Raw genomic sequence first — 23,186 nt, 5'->3', positions numbered from 1 at the left:
GACAGCCCTCTTATTATGTATCAGATAACTTGACCAATGGGCCAAATTCCCAAAACCGTACGTGCAGTCCATTCAAACCTAATACCACTTTACACAGCTCCCAGGTTAAGATGTTTTTCCCTCTTTTTGGCAGACAGCACACGCCTTGTCAGTGACCTCACGTCTGCTTGTGCCAGTTCATAAATCTGTAGGACTATGCCATATGCAGCTGATTTACTTGTCATATTTATAAAGATGAATATTTCCTCGTGTGATAGAGGTGGTAAAAGCTCCTTGGACTCCTATGTCAGTGTGTTTTGAGTGACCCTGCCATGTGCACACACAGCTTGAAGGCAGCTATAGTGAAAGACTACACCATAGATTAGACACACAAACAATGGTGAGGGGAGAGACACAGTGATTGAAACAGTGATCGGTACAACACTAATGCCACCATACAAAGTGAATCATGTACCCAATCACTCACAGTGGACACACAGTCATAGCATCACCACTAAAACCAACAAATGAGCTGGTGAGATGAGTGCAGGCATGCATGAACGGAGTGAGCAAATTAACACCCAAGGGCCCCACTTCCAACAATCAGTCCCATTCTAAAAGTGAGTAATCAGTATGTCAAATCAGATATTGAAATTTGGGGCAATGTTTATTAAAGACAAAGTCCAATTATGTAGACTTTGTTTTTAAGATTAAAATCAAAGTCACCCCCTAATTAAACCTCAGCAAGATGTTAGCTCTAGACCCTAGATCAAAGAGCCTTCTCTCCCCTCTAGTTAAAAGTGTAAATCTACAATTTAATTAGGTAATGCAGAACTTCTGATGCACAGCCCTCTAAAGCATACTGATGCCTTTAAGAAAACCCTAACCTAAGGCTACAGCCACAATGTTATGTTTTTAAAATGCCAATCTTTATTTTAACACCATTTCAGAAATGATCTCCGTCCATGATGAAATGCCTGAAAATAACAGGGCTGCGAGGAATCAAGAAATGACACGTCATGACTTATAAGACCTAATTAGTCATTGTTTATAAAAGTATCTGTTTCTACCCATCCAGACTAAAACACAATCCCTGAGTTTTAACAAGACATGAGGTCATTTCCAGAGTAGAAATCGTGGTAGTGTGGATGTAATATAAAACACTTGATTAAGCCTGGGGAAGGACTGGGGTTTCAGTTTTAAAAAAAAATATTGGGGCAACCGAATGCTTAAAACTAAAACAACATTACTGCAACGTTTATGGTTTGATTGCAGCCAGGGACCTTTGTTACATGTCATACTCCTTTCTCCCCCGTTGTTTCCAATGAAAGTGAAAATGCAAAAAAAAAACATTAACTGATGGATTGTAACAGGATGCAAAGAGCGATGACTTACTCAAACCGACCTTCCTGGAATGTATTTCATCAGGCCTAATTGCACATGGTCTTAATCTTCTAGAAACAAGGAAGTGAGTTTGGTGATGTATGGTTCACCATTTTGTGCAGGAAACTACAATGAAAAAAGATTTTCAAATTCTTGTCAAATTTGCAGAATGGTTGCGGTGTTGCAACTTCCGGGATTTCTTTTTGATATCTTTTTAGTGCCCTGACAACTTTGGCCTAAACTCCTGCTAAGGCTTATATCATCAGCTAACCACCTTGCCTAGTGCAGCATTAAAGCATTTCACTTTATTGCAGAAGACAACTGAAATCAGGGCAGATCAACAGTCTGCTTCCCAAATCAAAACCTTTGGGTTGTAAAATGTAATGTTTTTTTTTTGTTAATTTTGTCACAACATTGCCCGCCATCCAAATGTTCAACCTTGATAGATTCTGCACTTGTCTAAGTTAATTATATAACATAGAATGGGTGCAGTGCTCTTACACCAGCCCTATGCATGTAGATCCATGGGGTCTACTAGACAAGTGCAGGCCTTAGAAAAAAAGGGAGGAGAACTGGGATAAACGGATGAGGAGGTGACTTGACAGGCGACATGCAACACATCGTGCAGAGACCAGACCAGAGAGGGAAGTGTTAACGAGAAAGTAGACTGTACCATGCTGTCTGTAGATGGGGGGTTTTCTATAGATATTATCTTTGACCATAGTCTCTGAAGATGGGAACAGACGCAGAGGAAAGAAAATGGAAGAAGCCAACATAGGAGGTAGAGAAAGAAAGAGAGAGAATGGAGAAAAAGAAGCATGAGTTAGCAGTTATTGAGAGATGAGGTATTTTGAAGCAGCAGAAGGGGGATCGCAGTAGAGCTTGATTCAACAATTCACAAGACATTTGTCATTTTTTTAAGGCACATCAGAAACATCAACACTTTTAATATAACTCATGCAACATATTCAACATATATCATTGGTCTTTGTTGAATGGGAGGTTATTTGATGCAGAACAATTCAGTGACACTCAAAGAATAATATCTGAAACCACACATGGTCCCCAGACATCAAACAGTCTAGTTGTATTAGCATTCTTTGGGGAGATTTTCAAATTAAAACAAAAAGGCCACCTAAATTAATAGTATAAACATCACAACAATAGAGGAAAAGTTGAAAGTTAATTGAAGTCTTGTTGCATTAACTGTACTGTTAGATGAAGTGCCTCTGGAGGATAATGGGGACAGCATGTTTTACCCTAAAGCTGATCTAATCCATTTTAGTGTCAGTGGACCCAGACAGGCCTCTGACAGAGATGCTTAGTAACAACTGTCACACATTAAGCCACAGCAGAAACATGACTCACAATAAAACAACACATCTGGGTTTTTTTCCCTGGCTTGTTTCAGTGCCTGCCAGCATCTGAAACAATATCCATATAAAAGCAATAAGGACGATGACTATGAAAGCCATTAAGTGGATAATCGCTGGCTGTTTTTTCCACTTAACTTGCTTCCAACATGGGAGGGTTTTTTTTTCCTCTGCATGACTGACAGTGTAATTGTCAATGGGAACAATATGTTGAATCAAACGTATTTTCCTGGACTGGACTGGAAGTAATGAAGGATATACTGTTTAGCGTCAACTCCTGTCCCAATATACTGTAAATATAATTGTAAGTGATGCAATCTCATGTCGGATCATTGCTGTGTCAAGAAAAAAATGCTTTGAAATTAGCAAACAGTAGGGACATCGGAGAGGAAAGAGTCCTAGAAAACAATCCATAAGACAAAGGCAAGTCGACTGTAATTTTCTCGTACTTTCTCCTCAAATTCACAGTAGTCCAGAGGTCACAAATGGGGCTAAATGCTCTGTAGTTTAGTCTGCAGTTATAAAATCCAAAGCTGTGGCATACCAAATGCTGTGCAGGTGTTTAATCATGTAAATAGTTAATCCCTTGACATCAGATGAAGCCATTTGTTTTTTATATATATACGTTATATTTAAGGGTTTTTAAGTTTTTTCATTTAAAATGGTTTGCTAAATCGGAATTGGAAGACTCATAATAATAAAATAAACATAACAGGTTTAGGAAAGAATATGAAATTGTTCATCCACGAGGGCCCATATGCTTCATATGACAGCTTTACAAGAATGATCTGCATGTACCTGGAAAGAAAGCGGTCCAATGCACAGTAAAATAAAGGTCTAATCTGGTCAAAGTTAGCTTACATGTTAAACATGAATCAGTAGCTGAACACGAAATAAAAATCTTACATTTATACATCCTAACCTCCATTGGTTGATTGATTTTCACCTTGCTGTAGTAATCGCTGCTGGGCAGGTTAGAGATAAAACAACTTGACTTTAACCTATCAACTACAGGTCAGTGAAATAATGCTGTTCAGCTTGGTGTTAGTATGATATAATTTACCACTTAAAGAGAGATTCTAGTGGTAAAGTTGGGATCAATTATTTTTGGAAAGCTTGTTTTTTGTTTTGTTACAATGTCATTACCTTGTAATTCCATGTCACTAATGACAGCCTACTCTATAAATAGTGTAAAGACGTAGGAAAAATTAAAAGTTGAGTTGCGAGCCAAGCGGTGCGGCTATGGCCTACCTGGTATGTGGAAATGCCGGGGAGCAGCCATGTATGTAGAAGTGGAGGAGGGGGATTTGCCATCAGAATAGGTGGATAAGCTGGGGGTACTCCGACCACTTTCACTACCTCCAGTTGGGAACGGAGTTTGGCGGGCATTGGATATGAGAGGCAAAAGGGAAAGGGTTTGGGAGAAAACAAAGGGCATAGGGGGGCAAAAAGGCAGCGTTATGGTAAGCATATTGATAAATCTCAAACATGAAGCTGTGATTATTACAATGATGCAGGTGACTTGATAACCCAGCCATTTACTGTACTTATATTTACTGTTCTGAAACAATGTCTTGAACAAATTCACCAAATTTTTGATAGAGAATCCTCCTGGTCTACTGACCTGTTAAATGGTGAGAAACACAAATAAGCCAGTAGTATTTTCAAATGCTACCACTTTAGCATAGTCTAGCATAGCATCCCTAAGCAAGTATCCTAGGTCTCCTGCAAATCTGTCACATCTGGAACCTCCACAGGAAGGCAAGCTAGGTACCTGAAAAAGTACTATCAAATTAGACCACCTACCCTTCACAGAAACCTCTCTTTTGCAGTGTTTTATTCATTTTACCCAAAGCTTGATGACTGTAGGTGAGGGTTGGAATGAAGACTGGCCAGTAAATTGACAACTTTCCTTTAACCACAGTACAATGTCAAGCCAGAATTACTACTGCTGCTTCTAACTTGCTGTCAATATCACAAACTCTTTTACCCTCACTTGTGAAGGAGACCCAATAACAGACCCTCCACTTGGGGCACTGGATTGAGCAATCCACCTTTTGAGATGCCAAATATGGTGACTTGAAGATACTGATCTTGGCTGTATGACACTTGCATGGTCGATGTAAATGGGTGGGCTCTGTGCAATTTGCCCGAGGGAATCAATTCAGACACACAGGATCAAAGCGCAACATCCCTATGAACGCCTGGCCACCACGAGTCATTTACACCACTTTTTCTGGCAACTCCTGCTTAAAACCCAAAAGGTTTAAGGGATTATGAGGCCCATCTTTTGTATTCATACTGAAAATCAAGATCAAGTGAGCTTTTGACCTCCTGCTCCACGAAAGGTTTCTGTCCTCCATGAGTGTTACTGGTTGACAAGTGTACTACCTCAGTCACTTGCTCCAGTTCAGAGCCTATGATCCAATGAAGCCAACAGGACTAAATACTAATCCTAGTATTACTAGTACTAGCATATCAATCGGTTTCAAACTGATCCACATATAAAAATGCACCAATGGATATTTAAAATGTTCACTCTGTTTCTAACTTCACTGGGATAATACTTCACACAAATATTTCAGATTTGGTGGATGCCTGGTCAAAAAGGTGCTGAGCTGCTGGTGGTGTGAATGTGAACGTGCCCTGAAAGAGACAGGGGACTTTTCCAGGATGTACGCTGCCTCCTGCCCAAAGTGAATTGGGGTAGGGTCCAGTCCTCTGCAACTCTGTACAGGATAAACCCAGCCCATTTTTACATCTATAGCACACACACAGGACAGCTGGTTTTGGGAAGTCCCCTGAAATGTTTGGTAACAGCTGTTGAAAGGAGCTGCTATTGTCCTGAATAGCTTATTTGAATTTTAAAGCAGCTCAGCCCTATACTGTTTTCAAAAGTTACCTCCCACTGCTGGGCCAGAGCAATGGTTTATCTGGAAGCACTGGAGGATCACAGAGACTTTGTTCTCATCATTTAACAGTTTACACTGCAAAATAACCGATTTTATGAGTATTATTGTATTAGTTTATGTGAAGGTGCCAAAATAATGGCCACCAAAGTGACTTGTACCCTATTGGTTATATGACGTTTGTCTAGTTTTTATGTGTTTTGTTGTGTGAGATTTAGATTTTGCTGACTGCATGCACGTGTGTGTTTTGAATCTGTAATCACAACCGGGGTCCACCCCGTTGTGTTACATTACAGGCAGGCTGGGTGATGGAGTCACTGACACCCTTAAGGCCAAAAGTAATAAACACTCTACATCCAGAGATTGAAGAAGAAACAGAGAGAGAGTTTGAGAGTGTGCATGAAAGAGAGTGTTAGCTGATTGAACACACACTCTCCCCCCCCCAGACAGTGAGGAACCATCGGCAGCAATCTGGATGCAAGTGGATGAGATCACTGACTCACACACAGCAGTTCTGTTAGTGCTGGTCTGAGTGATCTCCTACACGCACACACAAAAACGTACACATGCCCATAAACGCACACCAGAGTACTGTTAGTGCAGGTTTAAATGTAGGGCAGATCCTCCATACAAAACATCTGGAGTTAAAGCAGGAGGTGTTGGAGGCTTGCAAAGTTTAGGGAGGAGATGCTTTATAATTCATGTGAAAGATTACACATTTGACAAAAGGTGAAGGCCATTCATTAATCAAAAACCATTAACAGAATAACAAGGTATAAAAGATAGTTTTGGGATCATTTACAAGGAATCAGGGAGATAAAAACAAAGGCATGCCATATTCATTCTTGCCAGGTCCTTTACTCAACTCTTCATCAATTTCCATTATTAGAAAACTCATCTAAGTAGCCTGAGTCTTGCTTAAGTCTTACTACCGCAGAAAATGATCTGCAGGAACCTGATAGCTCATTAGAGCACGAGCCTGTTGCATGAAAACAAATATCCCTCTTTCACGGTATGTTAGGAACCGCTAGGGCCTGAACAAGGCTAGCGGCGCACTGTGTTACATGCCACTGCAACTGGCAACCAGACCCCAAATTACAGCTCGGCCCGTTCGGGCTATTTCATTCCTCCGTTCCCCCTCCTCTCTTTCATCTTCCCCATCGGAGAACTCCCTCTCAGCCTCTCCACCCTGTCATGGAAAAACCACCAAAACCCTGGACCGCGTGTTCGTGATTTTCTGTGCAAATGTTTGAGAGGAAGCTCATGCTGTTTCCCTCTCTACCTCCTCCTTTTAATCAGCCATGTTCCAAGCAAGCATATGTTAGTGTTCCTACTGTAAGGGTTCTGTATAGTCCAAAATAATTTCCCTTTTGAGGCAAACGATATCTATAAATGAAAATGGCCCTGCTGTAGGAAGTCTTCAAATTGGGGCCATTACTTTTTATTCAAAATTTACCTTTTAAATGCTATGAAAACTTAATTTTAGATGTGTAAAAAATACAGTGTATGAGTGCAATAGGCCTTGCCTTGTAGTCTGTACTCTAACAATAATCTAAGCTATCTTCATTAATGCAGAATGGAGAAAACTGGTGAGGTGTGCTGAATGGATAATCATGACATTAAACTCTAAAGTAATGTCTGGAAGGAACACCACAGATGGAAAAATCCAGTTTAATGGTAAGGCTGTTTGCTGATCTCTTTAGTGAGGAAGTGATTACTTATGATTACTTATTTATCTGACCATTGGTTTATAGGTCATAAAAACATTGTACTCGGGGCACCCTATAGCTCACCTGGTGCCATGTACCAAGAATGAGTCCTTGCTCCATGGGTTTTGAATCTGACCTGTGGCCTTTCGCTGCATGTCATCCCCTCTCTCTACCCCTCTTTCCTGTCTATTTTCAGCTATCACTATCCTTTAAAGGCAAAAAGCTCAAAGGATATATATTAAAAAAATATACTGTACTCACCAAAATAATTGATGAGATCTTGGAAATAGTATAAGCAAAGTCAAAGAAATTTGCCTTAACAGGTTTTGGGTTTTTTCCAACCTGTATGACTGTCTGACCACTCGTTCATAGATCTCAGCAACTACCTTGGTAAGTACAATGATGTAGCCAATAGAATAGAAAAGTGTGTATTTTTAATTGCAGTACTCCTACTTGTTGTAAAATATAGTGATGAAACATTTGCAGATGACTGGTATACCTCTCTCTGTAATGGTTCTCGAGAGTCTCCAATAAAACATGCTGACTAATCATTATATTTCATCTCTTTCACAGTTGAAACATTTTGGTATTTGTCAGTGCCTTGGTCAAAGGAGTTGTCTCCAAGGAATGCATTTGCTGATAAGGTACTTACTTGTGCCTCTGCCAAAACAAAAGACCTCACCAATGATTTTCTTCACCCTGCCTGCAAACCTTAATGTGTCTGTTTATCAGTCATCAAAACACATAGCCTGCACTTTCGATCAGATTTACATCAAGGACAAAAGCAGGTTGTTTAACATGTGACAATGTGCAAGGGATCATTCAGGAAAAACAACAGGGTAGATTAAAGTTCAATGGCAGGCAAACAATTAGGTCAACAATCTGAACAGACAAGCACTAAAAAAGAAAATCACCCTTAACTGTCCTCTAGAAGATAATGCCAAATGCATCAGGGTCACACTCAAGTCTACATCAAGTTAAACCATGCACGACAACAACCACGTCCACAGACACAAGTGAACAGAGCAAGCAGGATGAGAAAACTGAGTGGTCCTACGAATGTACCTTGATGCACCCCATGAAACCCGACAACACCACGATACCGGACAACAACATCACAAAACCTGCTAACCATACCAATAAGGGAGGGGAGACACAGAGAAGAGAAAGACTACTGGTGTTTTTACCGTTAGAAGGAGGTAAACTGAGATGCAGGGATGTCCTAGGTTTAGGGTCAGGTAGGGGCTCCTGTTTGAACCCTGAAGGGTAAGGGGATGGGGAGAAAATGAAGCAAAGGGAGGTGGATGGATAAGCCTTTCTGCAGGGGTTGCATCGTGCAAGGGCACTGTGTAAAGTACTGGTTTGTGATGTTGAATTCAGGGATGTGTGGTATCGTGCATAGCATTAGCAGTTTCATGGCTTTGGTTCAAGAATGAACAAAAATAAATCTTCATGATGAGCGATCAAACAATGGTCACGGACCCAAATGTGGCACACACAAGGTCAGATGTTCTGTTTCCTATTATGACTCATGGGTTTATGGTGAACTGAGAGACTGAAAGACCCAGAGTGTGAGTTTCCAACACATGGTTAATTTGGTGCTTAACCACAGTCCATGCCAAGTGAAGTCAGTTCAGTGGTCGTATCACAGCACTCCATTCTTCTCAGTCAAATACAGAGTGGACCGGCACCTTGCTGCTGTGCGGAAATTAGCTACAGGTTTTCTAAAGGTTAATTTTTTAAACCTAAATCCAAGGGTTGCAGGCTTCTGCTTTGCTTGAAGAACACCTTGGGACCCTTTCAAATATTAGCATTGTGGAAGTTCTTGAAAATGCTGACAATTTTTTTTTCTGTGTAATGCTTGACAACAGCAATGATCCCAGCACGTTGTCCATTGTCTGTATTGGACCAGGTCTTGGTCTTATCGTGCTTTGATACCTCTGAAGTAAGGGATGTAGTTGTGCTGCTGCAGCATGGCCAGGGTGGTGGGGTTTAGGTGAAAAGACAAGCCTGCACTACCACCTGCTGGTGTGGGTGAGTACTTGCCACAACCACCAACACCACCACTCCCTTCAGCCCCACCAGAGTAGTACATGGGGAGGGAAGATGAGTCCCTTGCCCAGGTGGAGGGGTACTTAATGGTACCCATGGGGGTTGGTGGCAAAGGGAGAGAACTGGAGTCACGAGCCTGGCTGCTGTGTCTACCACCGAGGTATACATCTGGCCCTGAATATCCGATCAGATCACAGGAAACATGTTGAGTCAAAATTGTGAAGGTATTACGTTTCTTTATAGTTAAGTATCTTTGCAATTTTGGATATAAAAATAAGGATTAGTACAAATCCAGGCAAATACATTTGTGATCCTTTTACATAAGGTTGACAGTCAAGCTGGAATATATATTTTAAAGATGTCTAAGATCTATTGAAAAGATCTCAAATGTTTAAGAGAATTCTACAATCATAATATTTTGGTTGTGTACAAATAAGAGGCTATTTTCATTTGATGAAGTAATCCCTAACATTATCGTCAAAATGGAATGGAATACATTTCAGGGCATTAGTTCTAAGATGGAATGACACTGACATTATTCCAAATCATGGCCTCTATTTATCTCCAGCTCTGTAAGTGTCTCAGAGTAGGAAATCAGTCCTAAATGACCAGAAATTCTTAGTGACACACATCTGAAACTACTTTTAGGCCTAGGGTAAAAAAGCTTTTCATCAACTTTCTTAACTTAAAAAAGGCTCCTATCTTATCTTCAGGAGAGCTCCAGGAGTGAGTTGGCAGGACACGCTGCCCAGACAGAGACATTTTGTGGGAGGGGCGGTGTTTTTTGATAAGGCTTGATTACAACAAGCTTATTAAAAGATAATTTTGACAAAAACTGAATCACTTTGGTCCCTGCAGAAACAAACGTTCCGGCAGAAAATGCTTTGCAGTGATGAATTGGATCTTTTACAACCAATACTTTCTGCAGTTACTAGCCAACTTTTGATCGCTCTTACAGCGTCTAATATAATGCACATTCAGCCAAAACCCTCTTTTAGTTATTTATTCGCCAAAGGCAGGACTATAATAGTTTAGAGATAAGATCATATATGTCTTGCATGTATTTTCCAATAGTGGATGACTTTACAGAAAACTAATTTTTAGTTGGAATTTTACAGTGGAAGTGAAGATTCCTTGTTTTCCATGGGGTGCGCCACAGCCTCCAAAGGGTTTGTCACTCAGTGGACGTACCCTTTGAATTAACACTTTTTAAGCAAGTGGCTTCCCAATGTTTATCTAACAGCCTACTATGCTGTAATATGGGATTTAAGATAAGCATTGATTTTAAGAGAATATTTTTGTATACAGATAAGTAGTGCTATATTCTGCATTTACATTTGTTTTCCATTGACAATTCATCAGTAAAACATCATCTCTACTTTGTGGTTTAATGTGTTATCTCTCTGGAGTCATCCTACTCCTGGCTGGAAAATCAGTGTAGGTAGCTTCATAACAAACTCGCAAGGTGGTAAAATGCTCGTAGTCCTAGGTCAGTACACTTGCTTGAACATAAAGTATCCAAAAAGAATGACTGTCGGGGGAAAAGTTCATTAGGAGGTAAAAATAGCTGACTTTTACTTAGCTTGACAGCCATGCAGTTTTCAGATCATCCAATGGGTTTTGACAGAGTAATATAAGGGTTGCAGAATTTAATCAAGCCGTAGAGAAAGCATGTAATTTAATTTCTGGTTTTGGGTATGGTCACCAGCAGGAAATCTTCTCAAAATGCAGGAAGTGATGAATCATTTGTGATGTTTGTAGCAGATGTTTTCTCCTGAATATAGTAAGCATTTTCCCCACCATCTTGTTCCCTAGCATTCATTCAAAGAGTATGCATGTGATCTTACTCATGGGTAATGTAATCATTCAAAACTCAAACTTAACATAATATATAAGCATATATAAGGATTATATGGATAATGGGGCTGTGTGTGTAGTATGTGTTTGAGGTAGATACCTGGTCGGCTGTAATTCTGAGGGGATCTGGACGGGGTGTAGCGTCCGTAGCCCCCCAGGGAGCTGTTGGAGCTGGGGCTGGAGGGCCTCCGCTGACGGGGTGACTTCTCCCCATCACCCTGGACGCACAAACACATAAAGTAAAAAAAAATATTTGTGTTTCACCAAGAAACAAACATTACCTCACTGCTTAATCACAGCATCAGAGAGGAATGTGGGCATGACTCCATCTCTGATACATTCTTAATGAGACGGATCAATCATGTTGCAGGAAAATATTGTACTAATGTCAAGATAACACAGATGTCAGGGGAAGTATGTCCAAGAGCAGATCTGGCTGATTCAAAACATGTATCGAAAAATGGAAAATACAGTTTTTCAAGTCAGAAATGGACTTAAATACATGTGCCGAACAAAAATGAAGGCACAAAAATATGAAGAGGCAGACACCCTGTAAATGATGATCACTATCAGTAATGTACAGTCAGCAATGGGCTTAGAATACTGACCATCACATCTTTACTTTCCCCTGTTTTATTTGATGGTTGGCATACAGTTACAAAGTGTTTCACTTTTGAAAATAATGCACGTAGACTTATGACTATATTTCAAACAAAATTCAAGCTAATTTCAATTAAAATATTCCTTTGAATACATGGCTGCTGTGTTTACCACAGCACCTACATGGCTACCTAACTAACCACCCAAACTACAAAAATGTTTTCAAATGTTCTCACTTACTGTGTACCCTTAGTGGTATCTAGCCATGCTGATAGTTTTGACTTTGTTTGACAAACGATAGCTTCCGTCAGTTTGATTTATTTGACTTCCAAATAAAGAAGTTTTAGTTATGTGGCTACATTTGGCTCTGAATGTCTGACTGCTTGTGTTTCTTGCCCATTGGATTTCGTAGTAGTGATCACCATGTTGCCATGTCTTAGTAATTATTATCATAACATAACATAAGAAATTACTATAAACATAAGACCAAAGTTGTAATGGACTAATTGTAATTATGCATTTTAATGGATAATTGATCATTTAATTGAATCAGCTAAATCTTTATGGACCATTAAAACACAATAAAACCTTTAAAAGCCCTTACTTCAAACATTTAAACCCAACACAAGCCTTCCCAATTATAGTAATACAACTCCTATATGCCCACACACACACACACACACACACACACACACAGACACAGACACAGGAAAGCACGGATGAAGGATGCGACATCCACAGTGAGACATTGTATTACCTCAGTAGGAGTAGGAGAAAGCAGCTGGGGGGACTGCAAATGAAGAGTGGGAGAAAGCCAATGATTAGGATGAACTCATATGTGAGGTTATATGAGTTAACCATCCAACCATGAAAGTGATCATTCAATGTCGGTGAGTCAGTGAGGACATTCCTGATGGATGGATGAGCGAATTGAAGAGGGTCCAAAGTATACCGTTCGATTTACACGCTCAGGGCTACGAGACTGTGACCGCACAGCAAAGGAATGGAAGTGTTTGTGAGAGAGCAGCAAGCACAGCGCTGATGAATGACTGTTACTGACTTCACTGTCAGAGTGAGGGGGGATGATGGAGGGGTGGCAAGGTGAAAAAATGAAAACAAATCTGGCAAGGGAGAGACTACAAAAGGAAGTCTGCTTAATCAAATAAATAAGAATAAATCAGGTCTATTCAAATCAAACTCTTGTCATTAATCAAATCGCTGGGAAAAACAGGCATCTCACTCACTCTTGGTTTCACCACACACTGTGTATTCAAATTAGAATTGTGTGTATTCAGATTGGATGTTTACATATATTTAAAGTAGCTTCTATCAGCCAAAACACCAGCCAGTATTAGCGTATTAGCCTAGTGTAGCTGTATTGGTATTTGTTGGCTGATAAGTGACAGTAAATGTTAGTATAGAAAGGCCAAAGATCTGTTCGAGGTCATTCACAGTGTCGCCATTACATAATTGGTCCAGACATGTTTATTTCACAGTTCTTTAAAAACAAAATAGAATAAAATAGAATCATAATAATAAAAAAAGGAATATCTGCTGATATATCATTAACACAACCACCAATATCGTGGTTCATCCTAAAAAAGCACAGTCTATAATTTGAATCATTTATTATTTGGTTACCAATTTTTAATAAGAAACCCAAAATAAAGTTTTTATCAACTGTTACTAAAGGCTTAATTAATACATTGATTAAATTGTTTTATAGGCCATTAATAGAAAAAGCTGTTGGGTTGCCAGGTTGTGAAAACTCTCTAGCTAATGATTCATTAATAGTCAAGTCATTAATAATAAAAAATTTAAATTAGAATTCAGTTGTTTACTTTTAGTTCTCAGTTACAAATGTGGATTGGTCATCAGTAATGGGCCGCTGGTTTCTCACTGTCTAATTAGTCATCCAAAGGTCAGTAAGTGATTAATAAAAGGTTCTCATAATAATCATGTCTGAAACTGTAAATGTTAAAATGCTGTTGATAAAGGGACTTTGGTGTGGCTGCTCTGCAGATCAGGTGAAGAGGTCGGAAGGAGGCATTGAATTAAAAAACTAAAAACACCAGCCGGAGAGATTTCTGACAACCTCACAACCCAAAAGTTGTTCTTAGTTTGTAATGCATCTACAAGCTACTAATATATGATTCATTAGCCAGTACATCCTTTATTACAACTGATTAGCCCTTTATAAAGGTTGTCTTATTAGACAGTTAATCATTGAGATAGCCATACTTGATGACAACAAAGAGGAAGAAAGAAATTTGAGCAGTGGAAGAAGTATTCTGATTCATTACTAAAGTCAGCGCTGCAAAAAAAAGGAATTAAAGTATCAAAAGTAAATGTACTCATTATACATCCAGAATGACCACTGTGTGCACTGTACATTATAGGTTTTCCAAATCTTAAGCTGAAGTGTAAAAATATTTACAAAGATGTATTATACTTTAGTCCAGAGCTAGACTAAATGTACCTGGTTAATTTCCACCTCTAGATTAGAACGGTGGTTCTCAAACTGTGGTGCGCTCCCCCTGCAGTGGCTCTGTGCCCCTGCAGGGGGAACGCACGCAGTTTGAGAGCCCTTGGATTAGAGAGGCATAAAGATAGAAAGAAGTACTGAAAGAGGCTGGTCTACCTCTCCGTAGTGCCTCTCCTCAGATGGGTAGCTGACGTATGGAGAGTAGGACAGCATGTCAGGCCTGTCTATGTTATAGATGGCCTTGGTCTTTGGAAGGGCTGCCAGGTCTTTGTAGTCCAGCATCTCCTCTCCTAGTTTGGCCTGGCAGCAGAGAGAAGACATTTATCCATAATGTACTGATATTTAATACATTTTCCTGATCTTATATATATGACTACAGATAATTTATGAGACTGCTTGGTAAAAGGCTGAACTATGTGCTGCTGCTGCCCCCTGGCGGTGAGTAGCGGTGGTGCAGTCTTACATAGATGACTCTGCTGGGGGAACCCGAGGCGCTGGAGGCCGGGACTGAAGTGATGCTCTCAGATGAAGTCCGGGTCACCTGAAACACATACACACACAGCTATATTTAAACACACTGGATGTACATAGGTTAAGGGAGGCGATAGAGACATATTAGGTACACTCATTGTTTATTCATTTAAGCTCATGCTTTGTGTAAAGAGTTATTTGTCTCAGATTTTCAATTGAAATCTGCCTTCTTTTCCTTTAAGCAACCACATTAAACACTCTTCAGTGCAGCATGTGGTACAGTAGTTAGTTTTTTTTTAGAAATGATCCATGGTTAGGCTTATTTTGTCTGTAAAATGTCAGAATATGGTGAAAAACACCTCTCCCAACTACTCAGAACACACGCTGATGTCTTGATATTGGTTTAGTCCAACCAACAAATAAAAAATCAAAAAGAGAAATTAGAGAAAAGCAATTAGCCTATAAACACCATCCATTGCTGCCTGCCTCAGTGTCCTTTAATACTGTCCTGTGGCTTTAACATTAACTCTTAAATACATCCAAAATATCATTATCTTAACATAAACTTAACTGTACCCTTAATTGAGTCTAATCGCAACCTTAAAATAACATTAAATCAAGTTAAGAAAGAAATTATTGAGGATTTTGAAAAAATTGTTATTTGATTTTTTGCATGAACTGCAGAGCTAGCTGTTTTCCTTATGCTAAGCTAGGCTAACCACATCCTGAACACACAGACATGAGATTTATTTTATCTTCTCATCTCACTCGAGGAACTCGAAATTTTTTTAATGTATATTCAGAAACAATTTTCAACTTTACCCTAAATATAAATCATGGACTTTTTTTTTTATTATTGTTGGTACATTTTGTCCATCCCCAGCAGTACAAGAGCAAATTTTAATAAAAAAAAAAAAAATCAGTGGTGCTCTTAGTGAAGCTGTGCCGGGCGATTCACAGCTGTTGTTAAAGCACACAAGTTGAACACAGAGAGTGGACTTTCCCCTTCTTTCCCCTAAATATTGGTAGAAATACTAATTATTAAGGTTTCTCATCTTTCATTATCAGCAGGTAAATCCTCTCTGACTGTCAAGTTGTGTGAGTGTTACTCTACAGATACAGTTGATATACCCCACAGATGCAGGTACTGACACACAGCAGTCATCTCTACTTGCTTGTTAAAGCATCCCTGTACATGCACCAACTGATAATCAGCATCATCAGTCCAATCCACGGTCTTTACAGTAGGTGGCCTGTGGGTGTGGCTGCTGAATAACCTGAAGCAAATATAGGCTAGTAGTAAGGTGTCAACAGTTAGGATCAACCCATGCAGCAGATGGTTGTGGGTGGGGGTTGAGCGGGGTTTGGGTGGGTGCAGGACGTACAGGAACACCAACCTGTTGCTCAGGGACGTCAGTGAGCTGTATCCGGACCTGCTTCTGGGGAGGAGACGGGTTATGATGAGGAATGAGGATGGGAGATGGAGGAAGGGCAGATACTGGTTGTAAAGCTGCAGGGCTGCTGATACAATGGTATAATAATGTTATTTTGTCCTGAACTCTTGATTAAACTCCTCTTGACTGTGATCAGTCAGTCACATCCTCCTTACTGATTTTGGGAATACTCTTTTATGCTGTGCAGAAACCTGAGGACAGGTACAGAGTGTCTGTATGGGTCTCAGTGACAGGTGATACATGTCTCATTGTCCACTGATCTAACTGGAAGCGATGTGAACGAGCAAATATCAGCTTGTTTCCCTTTTTTTCCCAATGAAGATATCCTAACCTGCTCCGTGTGCCAGTGAATAAGAGTAAAGCGCCACTGCTCGCCCTGGTTCTGATTTTTGCATAGTTTCACACACTTTCTTCACCTCCAGCCTGATAAAACAAAGTTTGAAGATAAGTCTGGCTATGTGAGACTAGTCAGCATTCAACATGTTCAGGGCTTTCTGCCAGAAACCATTATGACGGGACTATTTTACAAGGTTAAGAAGCAGTAACCTGACTGCACCAGATGGTTTGTTACTGTTGTTACTGTTTGGAAAAGGGCAGGCACTTTCAAAAAATACTCCAGTCGGGAGAAGAGCAAAAACATCTTTTCCATCAAGAAGAGCCTTCAGTACCATCCTTTGCTTTTCTTTCAATGAAGAAATACTCTACAGTTCTGATAGAACTGCCCTCCCCGTAGCTTCTAGTACTTCCTCAAAGAAAGCTGATTGGTCCAGTACCACTGTAGTTGGACCGTAAATGCACAGTTTGAACCCTACAGTTTGCTCGCCTGCTGTATAATTGGAAGGGATTGGAGGGAAGCAGCACGATCAGTTTTCATAAACACAAAGACATTGCAGACAAATAGTAGGCACTTATGCCGCTTACTGATGGTCTCCCAAAGGAGTCAAGACTGAATTTCAAAGGGTTTTAGTGCTTATCAGGGAGGTCAAAGACAAAATTGGAACCTTAGCCTTCAGTTCCAACCAACCTATCTTATCTCTCCATTTACAGCTATACCATTCAGAAACCAACAACATCTCAAAACTTCCCATATGGCATCCAAGTGTTTTAAGAAATGAGGTGCTGTGGTTTAATGTGGATCTATTTTAGTTCTATTTGGGGATTTGTGACGCAATAGCCTCCAGCATTGAATCAATTTAGATAAGTATGCAGTTGTGGCTCTGCGGTCTTTTCCACCCACCTTACTCTTCTCCTCCTGCTTGGCTGCTTGTCTGCATGGAGGGTGCCAGATGGAAGATCCTGAAGACACAGAGACAGAGACAGGAACTGAGAAACTGAGATTTTAATTTCCTTTCACATATCCATTTGCTTTTGTCGCTAGCAGCTTGGTTCTTGGTTCGATATTTTCGCAGCAACTAGGCTTCATTTTGTTCAGCCCATCGAACAGAAACAAACTCATTCATACACATTCACACACCGATGCTATGCATCGGGAGCAACTTGGGGTTCAGTATCTTGCTCAAGCAAGAATACTCTCGACTGTGTGCGAGGAGGAGCTGGGGGGGGACCTGAACCAAACCCCACCTTCCGATTAGTGAACGACCCGTTCTCGGCCACAGCCGCCCGCAACAACACTCATAACTCCATCTCCTTCATCTGGTTGCATTTACATTTTTTTCCCTTGGTTGAGGGTTTCAGAAATTAAATTATTTCCACTACTAAATCATTTCACCCTGACGTGACAAAGTAGCAGTTAAAGAGGGGCTGGAAGTACATGGAGCACCCAAAGGCCGAGCACCCTAAGCTGCCCTACTTAATAGTGTCCAGCACATAGCAGCAGTAAATATACTCTCTAGGAGTGTGGCCCGGTGTGACTCAGGCCACGGTGTAGCCATGATCTTCATTCACGGGCAAGCCCGCTAACCCAGGTTTATTAGGAACATGAAGGCTCGCACAACTCGCCATTGGTTTATGGGTGATACTATTTGGTGTTAGTGATAAGGAAATAGGGGTGTTGAGAGTTTTAGCTAGAGACCCGAATGAAGAAAACAGTTACTAGACCCGTTTAGCTCTAAACAATACCAGTCATGTGTTTTAATGATTAAATGCATTTGTGTCCAGACATAAACAGCTAGCAAGCAGCCCTGATGTTTGGATTAGAAGAACAAATTTTAAACTGCTTTTACCTTGCCAGATACATTTCTTCTCCCCCTCCTGGGCAACATCCTGCTTCAACAGCGGACACAGCGGGCACAATGTGGGGGATGGTTAGGTGCCTTCTTCTCCAGCCGTTGAGCCATAAACAAGACAGGTTAAGGACAATGTAAAGGGAAATTAAGCACCTTTGTTGGTTTTTTTTTTGGGGGGTTCTTTCCCTTTCGGGGAACTTATTTAAAAGGGGTACTCTTGAAATTCAAGTTTGTAATAACCTTGTTGGGATTAACCCTTCCCCCCTTGGGACTGGCAAAAATCCCAAGTTTTTAGAAAAGGTAAAAATTGTAAGACTTTTAGCCCCTAACGTAAATGAAAGTTTTCCACAACCAAGCTCCCAAATACTACCATTTGCCCATCCCCCATAAAAACCACTCACCTCCCCTTAATAACTGCAACATTTACCTTTTGAAATTAAAATCTTTCTTGGTATTCACTTAAGGCATTCCTGCTATGTAAACACCACACACATTGGCATACCTTTTTTTTTACCCATAACCTCAACCACTTCTAACGCCACACCCCAACCAGTTTTATTTAATATTTTTTTTCTTATTACCATGGGGTTTTCTTCTTGTTTAATACAAATTTAACCGATCCAAGACACTTCCCAGATCACACCCCCTGATTTGAAACCCTCCCATACAACCCGATCCTCCGCTCGCCGGCTATTTTTTGTCAGACTTTTCTACCAAAAGTCTCCTTCCAGACGGTCCCGACGCTGTACTCCCCATGCGTGGAAACATTCCCCTCCAAAAACTCAGCAGTGGACCCTTCTCCTAAACACAACCTTCGAACACCTCAACCACCACTGAACAACCCCCCCAGCTCTCTTCCCTAACTAAATCAGTACCTTTCTGGCCAAGAAAGCAATTTTTTCCATAAGGAAACAAAAGAATTAAAAATTTTGTTTATTTTGGAATGAAGTTTTAACTCCCATGGGATAAACTCAACACATCGAACATTAACCTTTTTTTTGGAAAACTAAAGTACCTATTTTCAAGATTTTGTACTTTCTTCTTATTTTCCATAACCTACCCCTCGGAACTATTCGACTAAACCCATTCGACCTAAAGTCCACACAACATTCTTCACTTTTTAATTATTCTCTTTCTTTAATCAATCAAAGAAAGCTACTATTAACCTCATACGTAACTTTTCTCTGGAACGTCAAACAAAACATGGTGCCCCAGGTTAAACCCAACCTCAAATATAATTCTTTTTTTTAGTCAACCACTGGGACGGACCATTCATCTTTTTTAGTACTACTTTTTTCATCCCCATGAAACCCCTTCACCAACCTCTTCTCTCTAGCAACACTACATGGCGTTTTTTTTTCTTTGTCCCTTATCGTTCTTTCCTCGGCCAGCGAAATCCGGCTTCCATAACATCGCAGGCAACAGTCCACAAACTACGCAACCTCTTTCTCCACAAATCATCCATCACTCCAACCTCCACTAGTAGCCCTATTTTCAACCTTCACCTATTTTTTCTTTCCCACTTAAAAATGAGAACACTGGCAATATAAATTCCCATAGAAAGAATAATCCCCTGATAAACCTTTAAACTTTTTTTTGGTTGTTGAACTAATGAATAGACAATTTTTAACACAGACAGAAATAAAAACCCAACACAACTCCGTGCCACAGTGTTGGGCGGTTTTGAAAAATAATAGACAAACCAAGAAACCAAGAAGATGTGCCCAAAACACATTTTATGAATTTTAAACTGTCCCCTCTAATCCTTTGGTCTCCATTCACCTCCAGAGCTCCAATAATGCGCCCTCTCTTTTCCATAAAAAATATTTTAATTAAGGAGGGGGAGCAAATGAGCAATTCCCCTTTAAAAAAACTTTTTTCCCATCCCCCCACACCTACCAATCCCAAACTTAACTTGAAAAAATTACCAGATACATCTTGGGTGGGGTTTTGTGGGCCTTGTAAAACAAGCTCCAAACCAAAGCTTATTATGCCCAAAAATGCCCTGAGGCAGCACTTTATTTACAGAATTTCCATAATTAAGCTTTCATTAAAAAATGCTGGATGCAGCATGAAAAATAACCAGTTCCCCGGGAAGTGTTGGCTGAGCTAATTGTTTAAAATTTCAAGTGGCAATTTCAAGCCACTTGATTTAAAAGGGAAACCCACCAGCCCTACAAATGACAACCATAGAAAAAAGGTTTTTGTTGATTTTAAATTGATTTAGGCCCCAGGCTGGAAGGAAACTTTGTTTATGGTTTTTTTGAAAGTTAAATAGAAGCAAACTGCAAAAGAAAGAATGGCAATCAAGTTACATGGAATACTTCAAACGAAAGGCATTTTCAATCTTCATTTGGGGCCCCCTTCTTGAATTACCAACTGAAAATCAACAATAATCATGAAAAAAATGAAAAAAAAATCCCAAGGTGCATGTAAATAGTTTTTGTTTTTTAATCTTAAACAGCTTTTTCAAAGTATTCAAGTACCAAAATGTTTAAATTTCCACTGCCCCCCACACATGAATAATGTTCCAAAAACACATTGGGTTCCCCCCGAATAAACCCAAACTACTGGAAGTCCGGCCAGTGTTCTTGGAAAACCATTCTTTATCATGGGACCCTGGTGTGGGTTTTTAGCCCAATGGAGATGGCCATATTTATTGTAGCTTTGACATTTAAGAAGCTAATTGGGAAGGTTGATATGGCTTCCCCTTGCCCAGAGCTTTGAAGTAAGCAGCCCCCACAAGGCCAGTTTGGGGTGAAAGGGGACGGGGGGTCGTCATTTCTATGAAAGGAAATGGGATTGCGTTCGTGATTATTTCTGTTTGAGTATCTAGTGGTTAGGATTTTGTTTTTTTTTCTGGGCTTTGGTTTCCCAAAACCAACAGGGCCACTGGGAAAAATACACGTTAGAAAGGGTTCTTCTTACCTGGGGTCCCCTTTTGTAACCCTAAAAAAACCAACGGCTGGGAAAAAACAGCTTGGGCCAGGTCCCAAAAACGCTGCTTTCCCACGCTGGGTTTTTGAAACTTGGTTCCTCTCCCTCCTATTCTCCCTAATTTGGAGAAAACTGCTTATGCGGGTCTAACTTATCCCCTTGGGGGTTCCCCATCCTTTTCAAGATTCCCTGATTCCCCCTATTTCCAAACATTTTTTGCCTGTTACTGCACTCCCGTCGGTTTTTTTCTTTTGGGTTGGGTTTTTCTTTTCTTCCCATGGGGCCCATTTTCGGGCATTTTGTTTTTTTTTGTGGGAAGAACCTTGGTTGAGAGATATCTTCTTTGGGGGAACAACTCAGATGAAAAGGTTGCCCAGTGCCCCCTGTTCTCATTCTTTTAGTTTCTTTTTGTTCCACAACGGCTGGGGTTTCAGGGTTTGGGAAAGTTTAGCAAACCCTTCGGGGGTCCAACAAACAGATTTTTTTCTTTCCTTAAAAAAACCTCCCCTCTCTCTTCCTCAACAAACAACATTCACACCAGTCCCCCTTGTTTTGAAAGATAATTTTCAAAAATACCAATCTCCTTGTCTTTTGCTTCACGCTGGTTCTTTTCTTACCCTCAAATACTAGTGGGCTCTTTTAAATTTCCTGTGTTTCTTTGGTGACAACAAAAAAACATCATTGGAAATCAGGAATACTTTACTCTTCAACTCTGTCTGGCAGCATACATTCTTTATTTTAAAAAGCACATATGGAAATTCTGTTTAATAAGAACTCAATAATCAAGCTAAACGACTCAAGTATGGATAGCTTTTTTTCTTTTCTTTGCCGGATTTCAACCCACATCCTTATTCCTTCTTTTTTTTTTTCCCCCCCTCAAAACAACACAACCGTCATCTTGACCGCTCTCGCCTGACTCTTCTCTTCCTTGCCTCCCCAACAAGGGAATCCGCGGCCGGCGCCGCGCGCCGCGCCGGCCCTCCCGCATACACAGCATCAATTCAACAAAAGACAGGAACAACAAAATAGCAACAATATAACAGAAAAACACAGAAATATAACACAAACAAAAAATAACATAGAAAGAAAAAAGAAAAAAAAATAAACGGTCTGCGCCCCGGGCCGCCCCCGCGGCCGCGACCGCGTCCGCGGGCCGCACTTCGGGTCGCCGCCCGCCGCGGGGTTCGATGCGCCGCCGCTCGGTGTCGCGCCCCGCCGCCTCGGGCCGGCCGCGCCTGCGGGTCCACGTCGCCCACCCTGTCCCCGCGCCCGTGCCCGCGCGCGCGCACTCAGACCCACCCGCCCCCGCGGCCGGCCACCGCACACACAGCCGGCGCGGCGCCTCCCACCACCCCTATTCTTTTCTTTTTTGATAACTCTTGCCTACAATGCTTATCTTGGAACCCAAATGGACAACGCCAGATGGGAAGGACAAAGCCACCCGAGAACAATGAAGAACTGACCAAAAAAAGGAGCAGGAGACAATCAGCGCTCCAACAGGTATCCTAGTGCTTGCAGTTACAGTCTGCCACGCCATCTCTGTGCTCTAAAAACTTGGCAGACTTTCGTCGGGTTGCTTGGTCGGACGCCATGCCCCAAAAGCTTCAATACTTTCGAACTCGGACTCGAAACCAGTAGACCAGATTTGACAACTTACGCGGAAAAACCATCGGAAGGCCCGAGGAGACTAAAACAGCCGGCAACTGGATTTTGGAAAATTCAACATGGGACGTTCGAAGAAGGCGGAAGGAGATTAGCACCTGCTCAAATCCTTCCCTTTGTCCCAGAATC

At 40.8% G+C, this 23,186-nt stretch overlaps 1 protein-coding gene across 19 annotated transcripts in view; it reads right to left on the bottom strand.

Moving 5' to 3' along the window:
* The window catches only part of ablim2 (actin binding LIM protein family, member 2), a 101,207-nt gene that overhangs the window by 15,435 nt on the left and 62,586 nt on the right, over positions 1–23,186 (bottom strand). For 2 of the 19 annotated variants that reach the window (XM_035675291.1, XM_035675290.1), the window contains exons 8-16: positions 17,510–17,568; positions 16,204–16,257; positions 14,811–14,888; positions 14,504–14,647; positions 12,620–12,652; positions 11,363–11,480; positions 9,292–9,579; positions 3,987–4,094; positions 2,036–2,089 (exon numbers count right to left, since the gene is read on the bottom strand). In XM_035675291.1, the coding sequence (XP_035531184.1) occupies positions 2,036–2,089; positions 3,987–4,094; positions 9,292–9,579; positions 11,363–11,480; positions 12,620–12,652; positions 14,504–14,647; positions 14,811–14,888; positions 16,204–16,257; positions 17,510–17,568 (936 nt within the window). Of the gene's footprint in view, positions 1–2,035; positions 2,090–3,986; positions 4,095–8,540; positions 8,613–9,291; positions 9,580–11,362; positions 11,481–12,619; positions 12,653–14,503; positions 14,648–14,810; positions 14,889–16,203; positions 16,258–17,509; positions 17,569–23,186 lie in introns of all 19 variants that reach the window. The other 17 variants (XM_035675303.1, XM_035675292.1, XM_035675294.1 and 14 more) reach the window with 17 other exon arrangements.

The sequence above is a fragment of the Morone saxatilis genome, unplaced genomic scaffold (assembly GCF_004916995.1).
Source record: "Morone saxatilis isolate NCDOM2014 unplaced genomic scaffold, NCSU_SB_2.0 Contig4, whole genome shotgun sequence".
In the NCBI taxonomy this organism is placed as follows: Eukaryota; Metazoa; Chordata; class Actinopteri; family Moronidae; genus Morone; species Morone saxatilis.
Note: the sequence above shows the minus strand (reverse complement) of the source record. Positions and strands in the feature narration are given on the sequence as shown.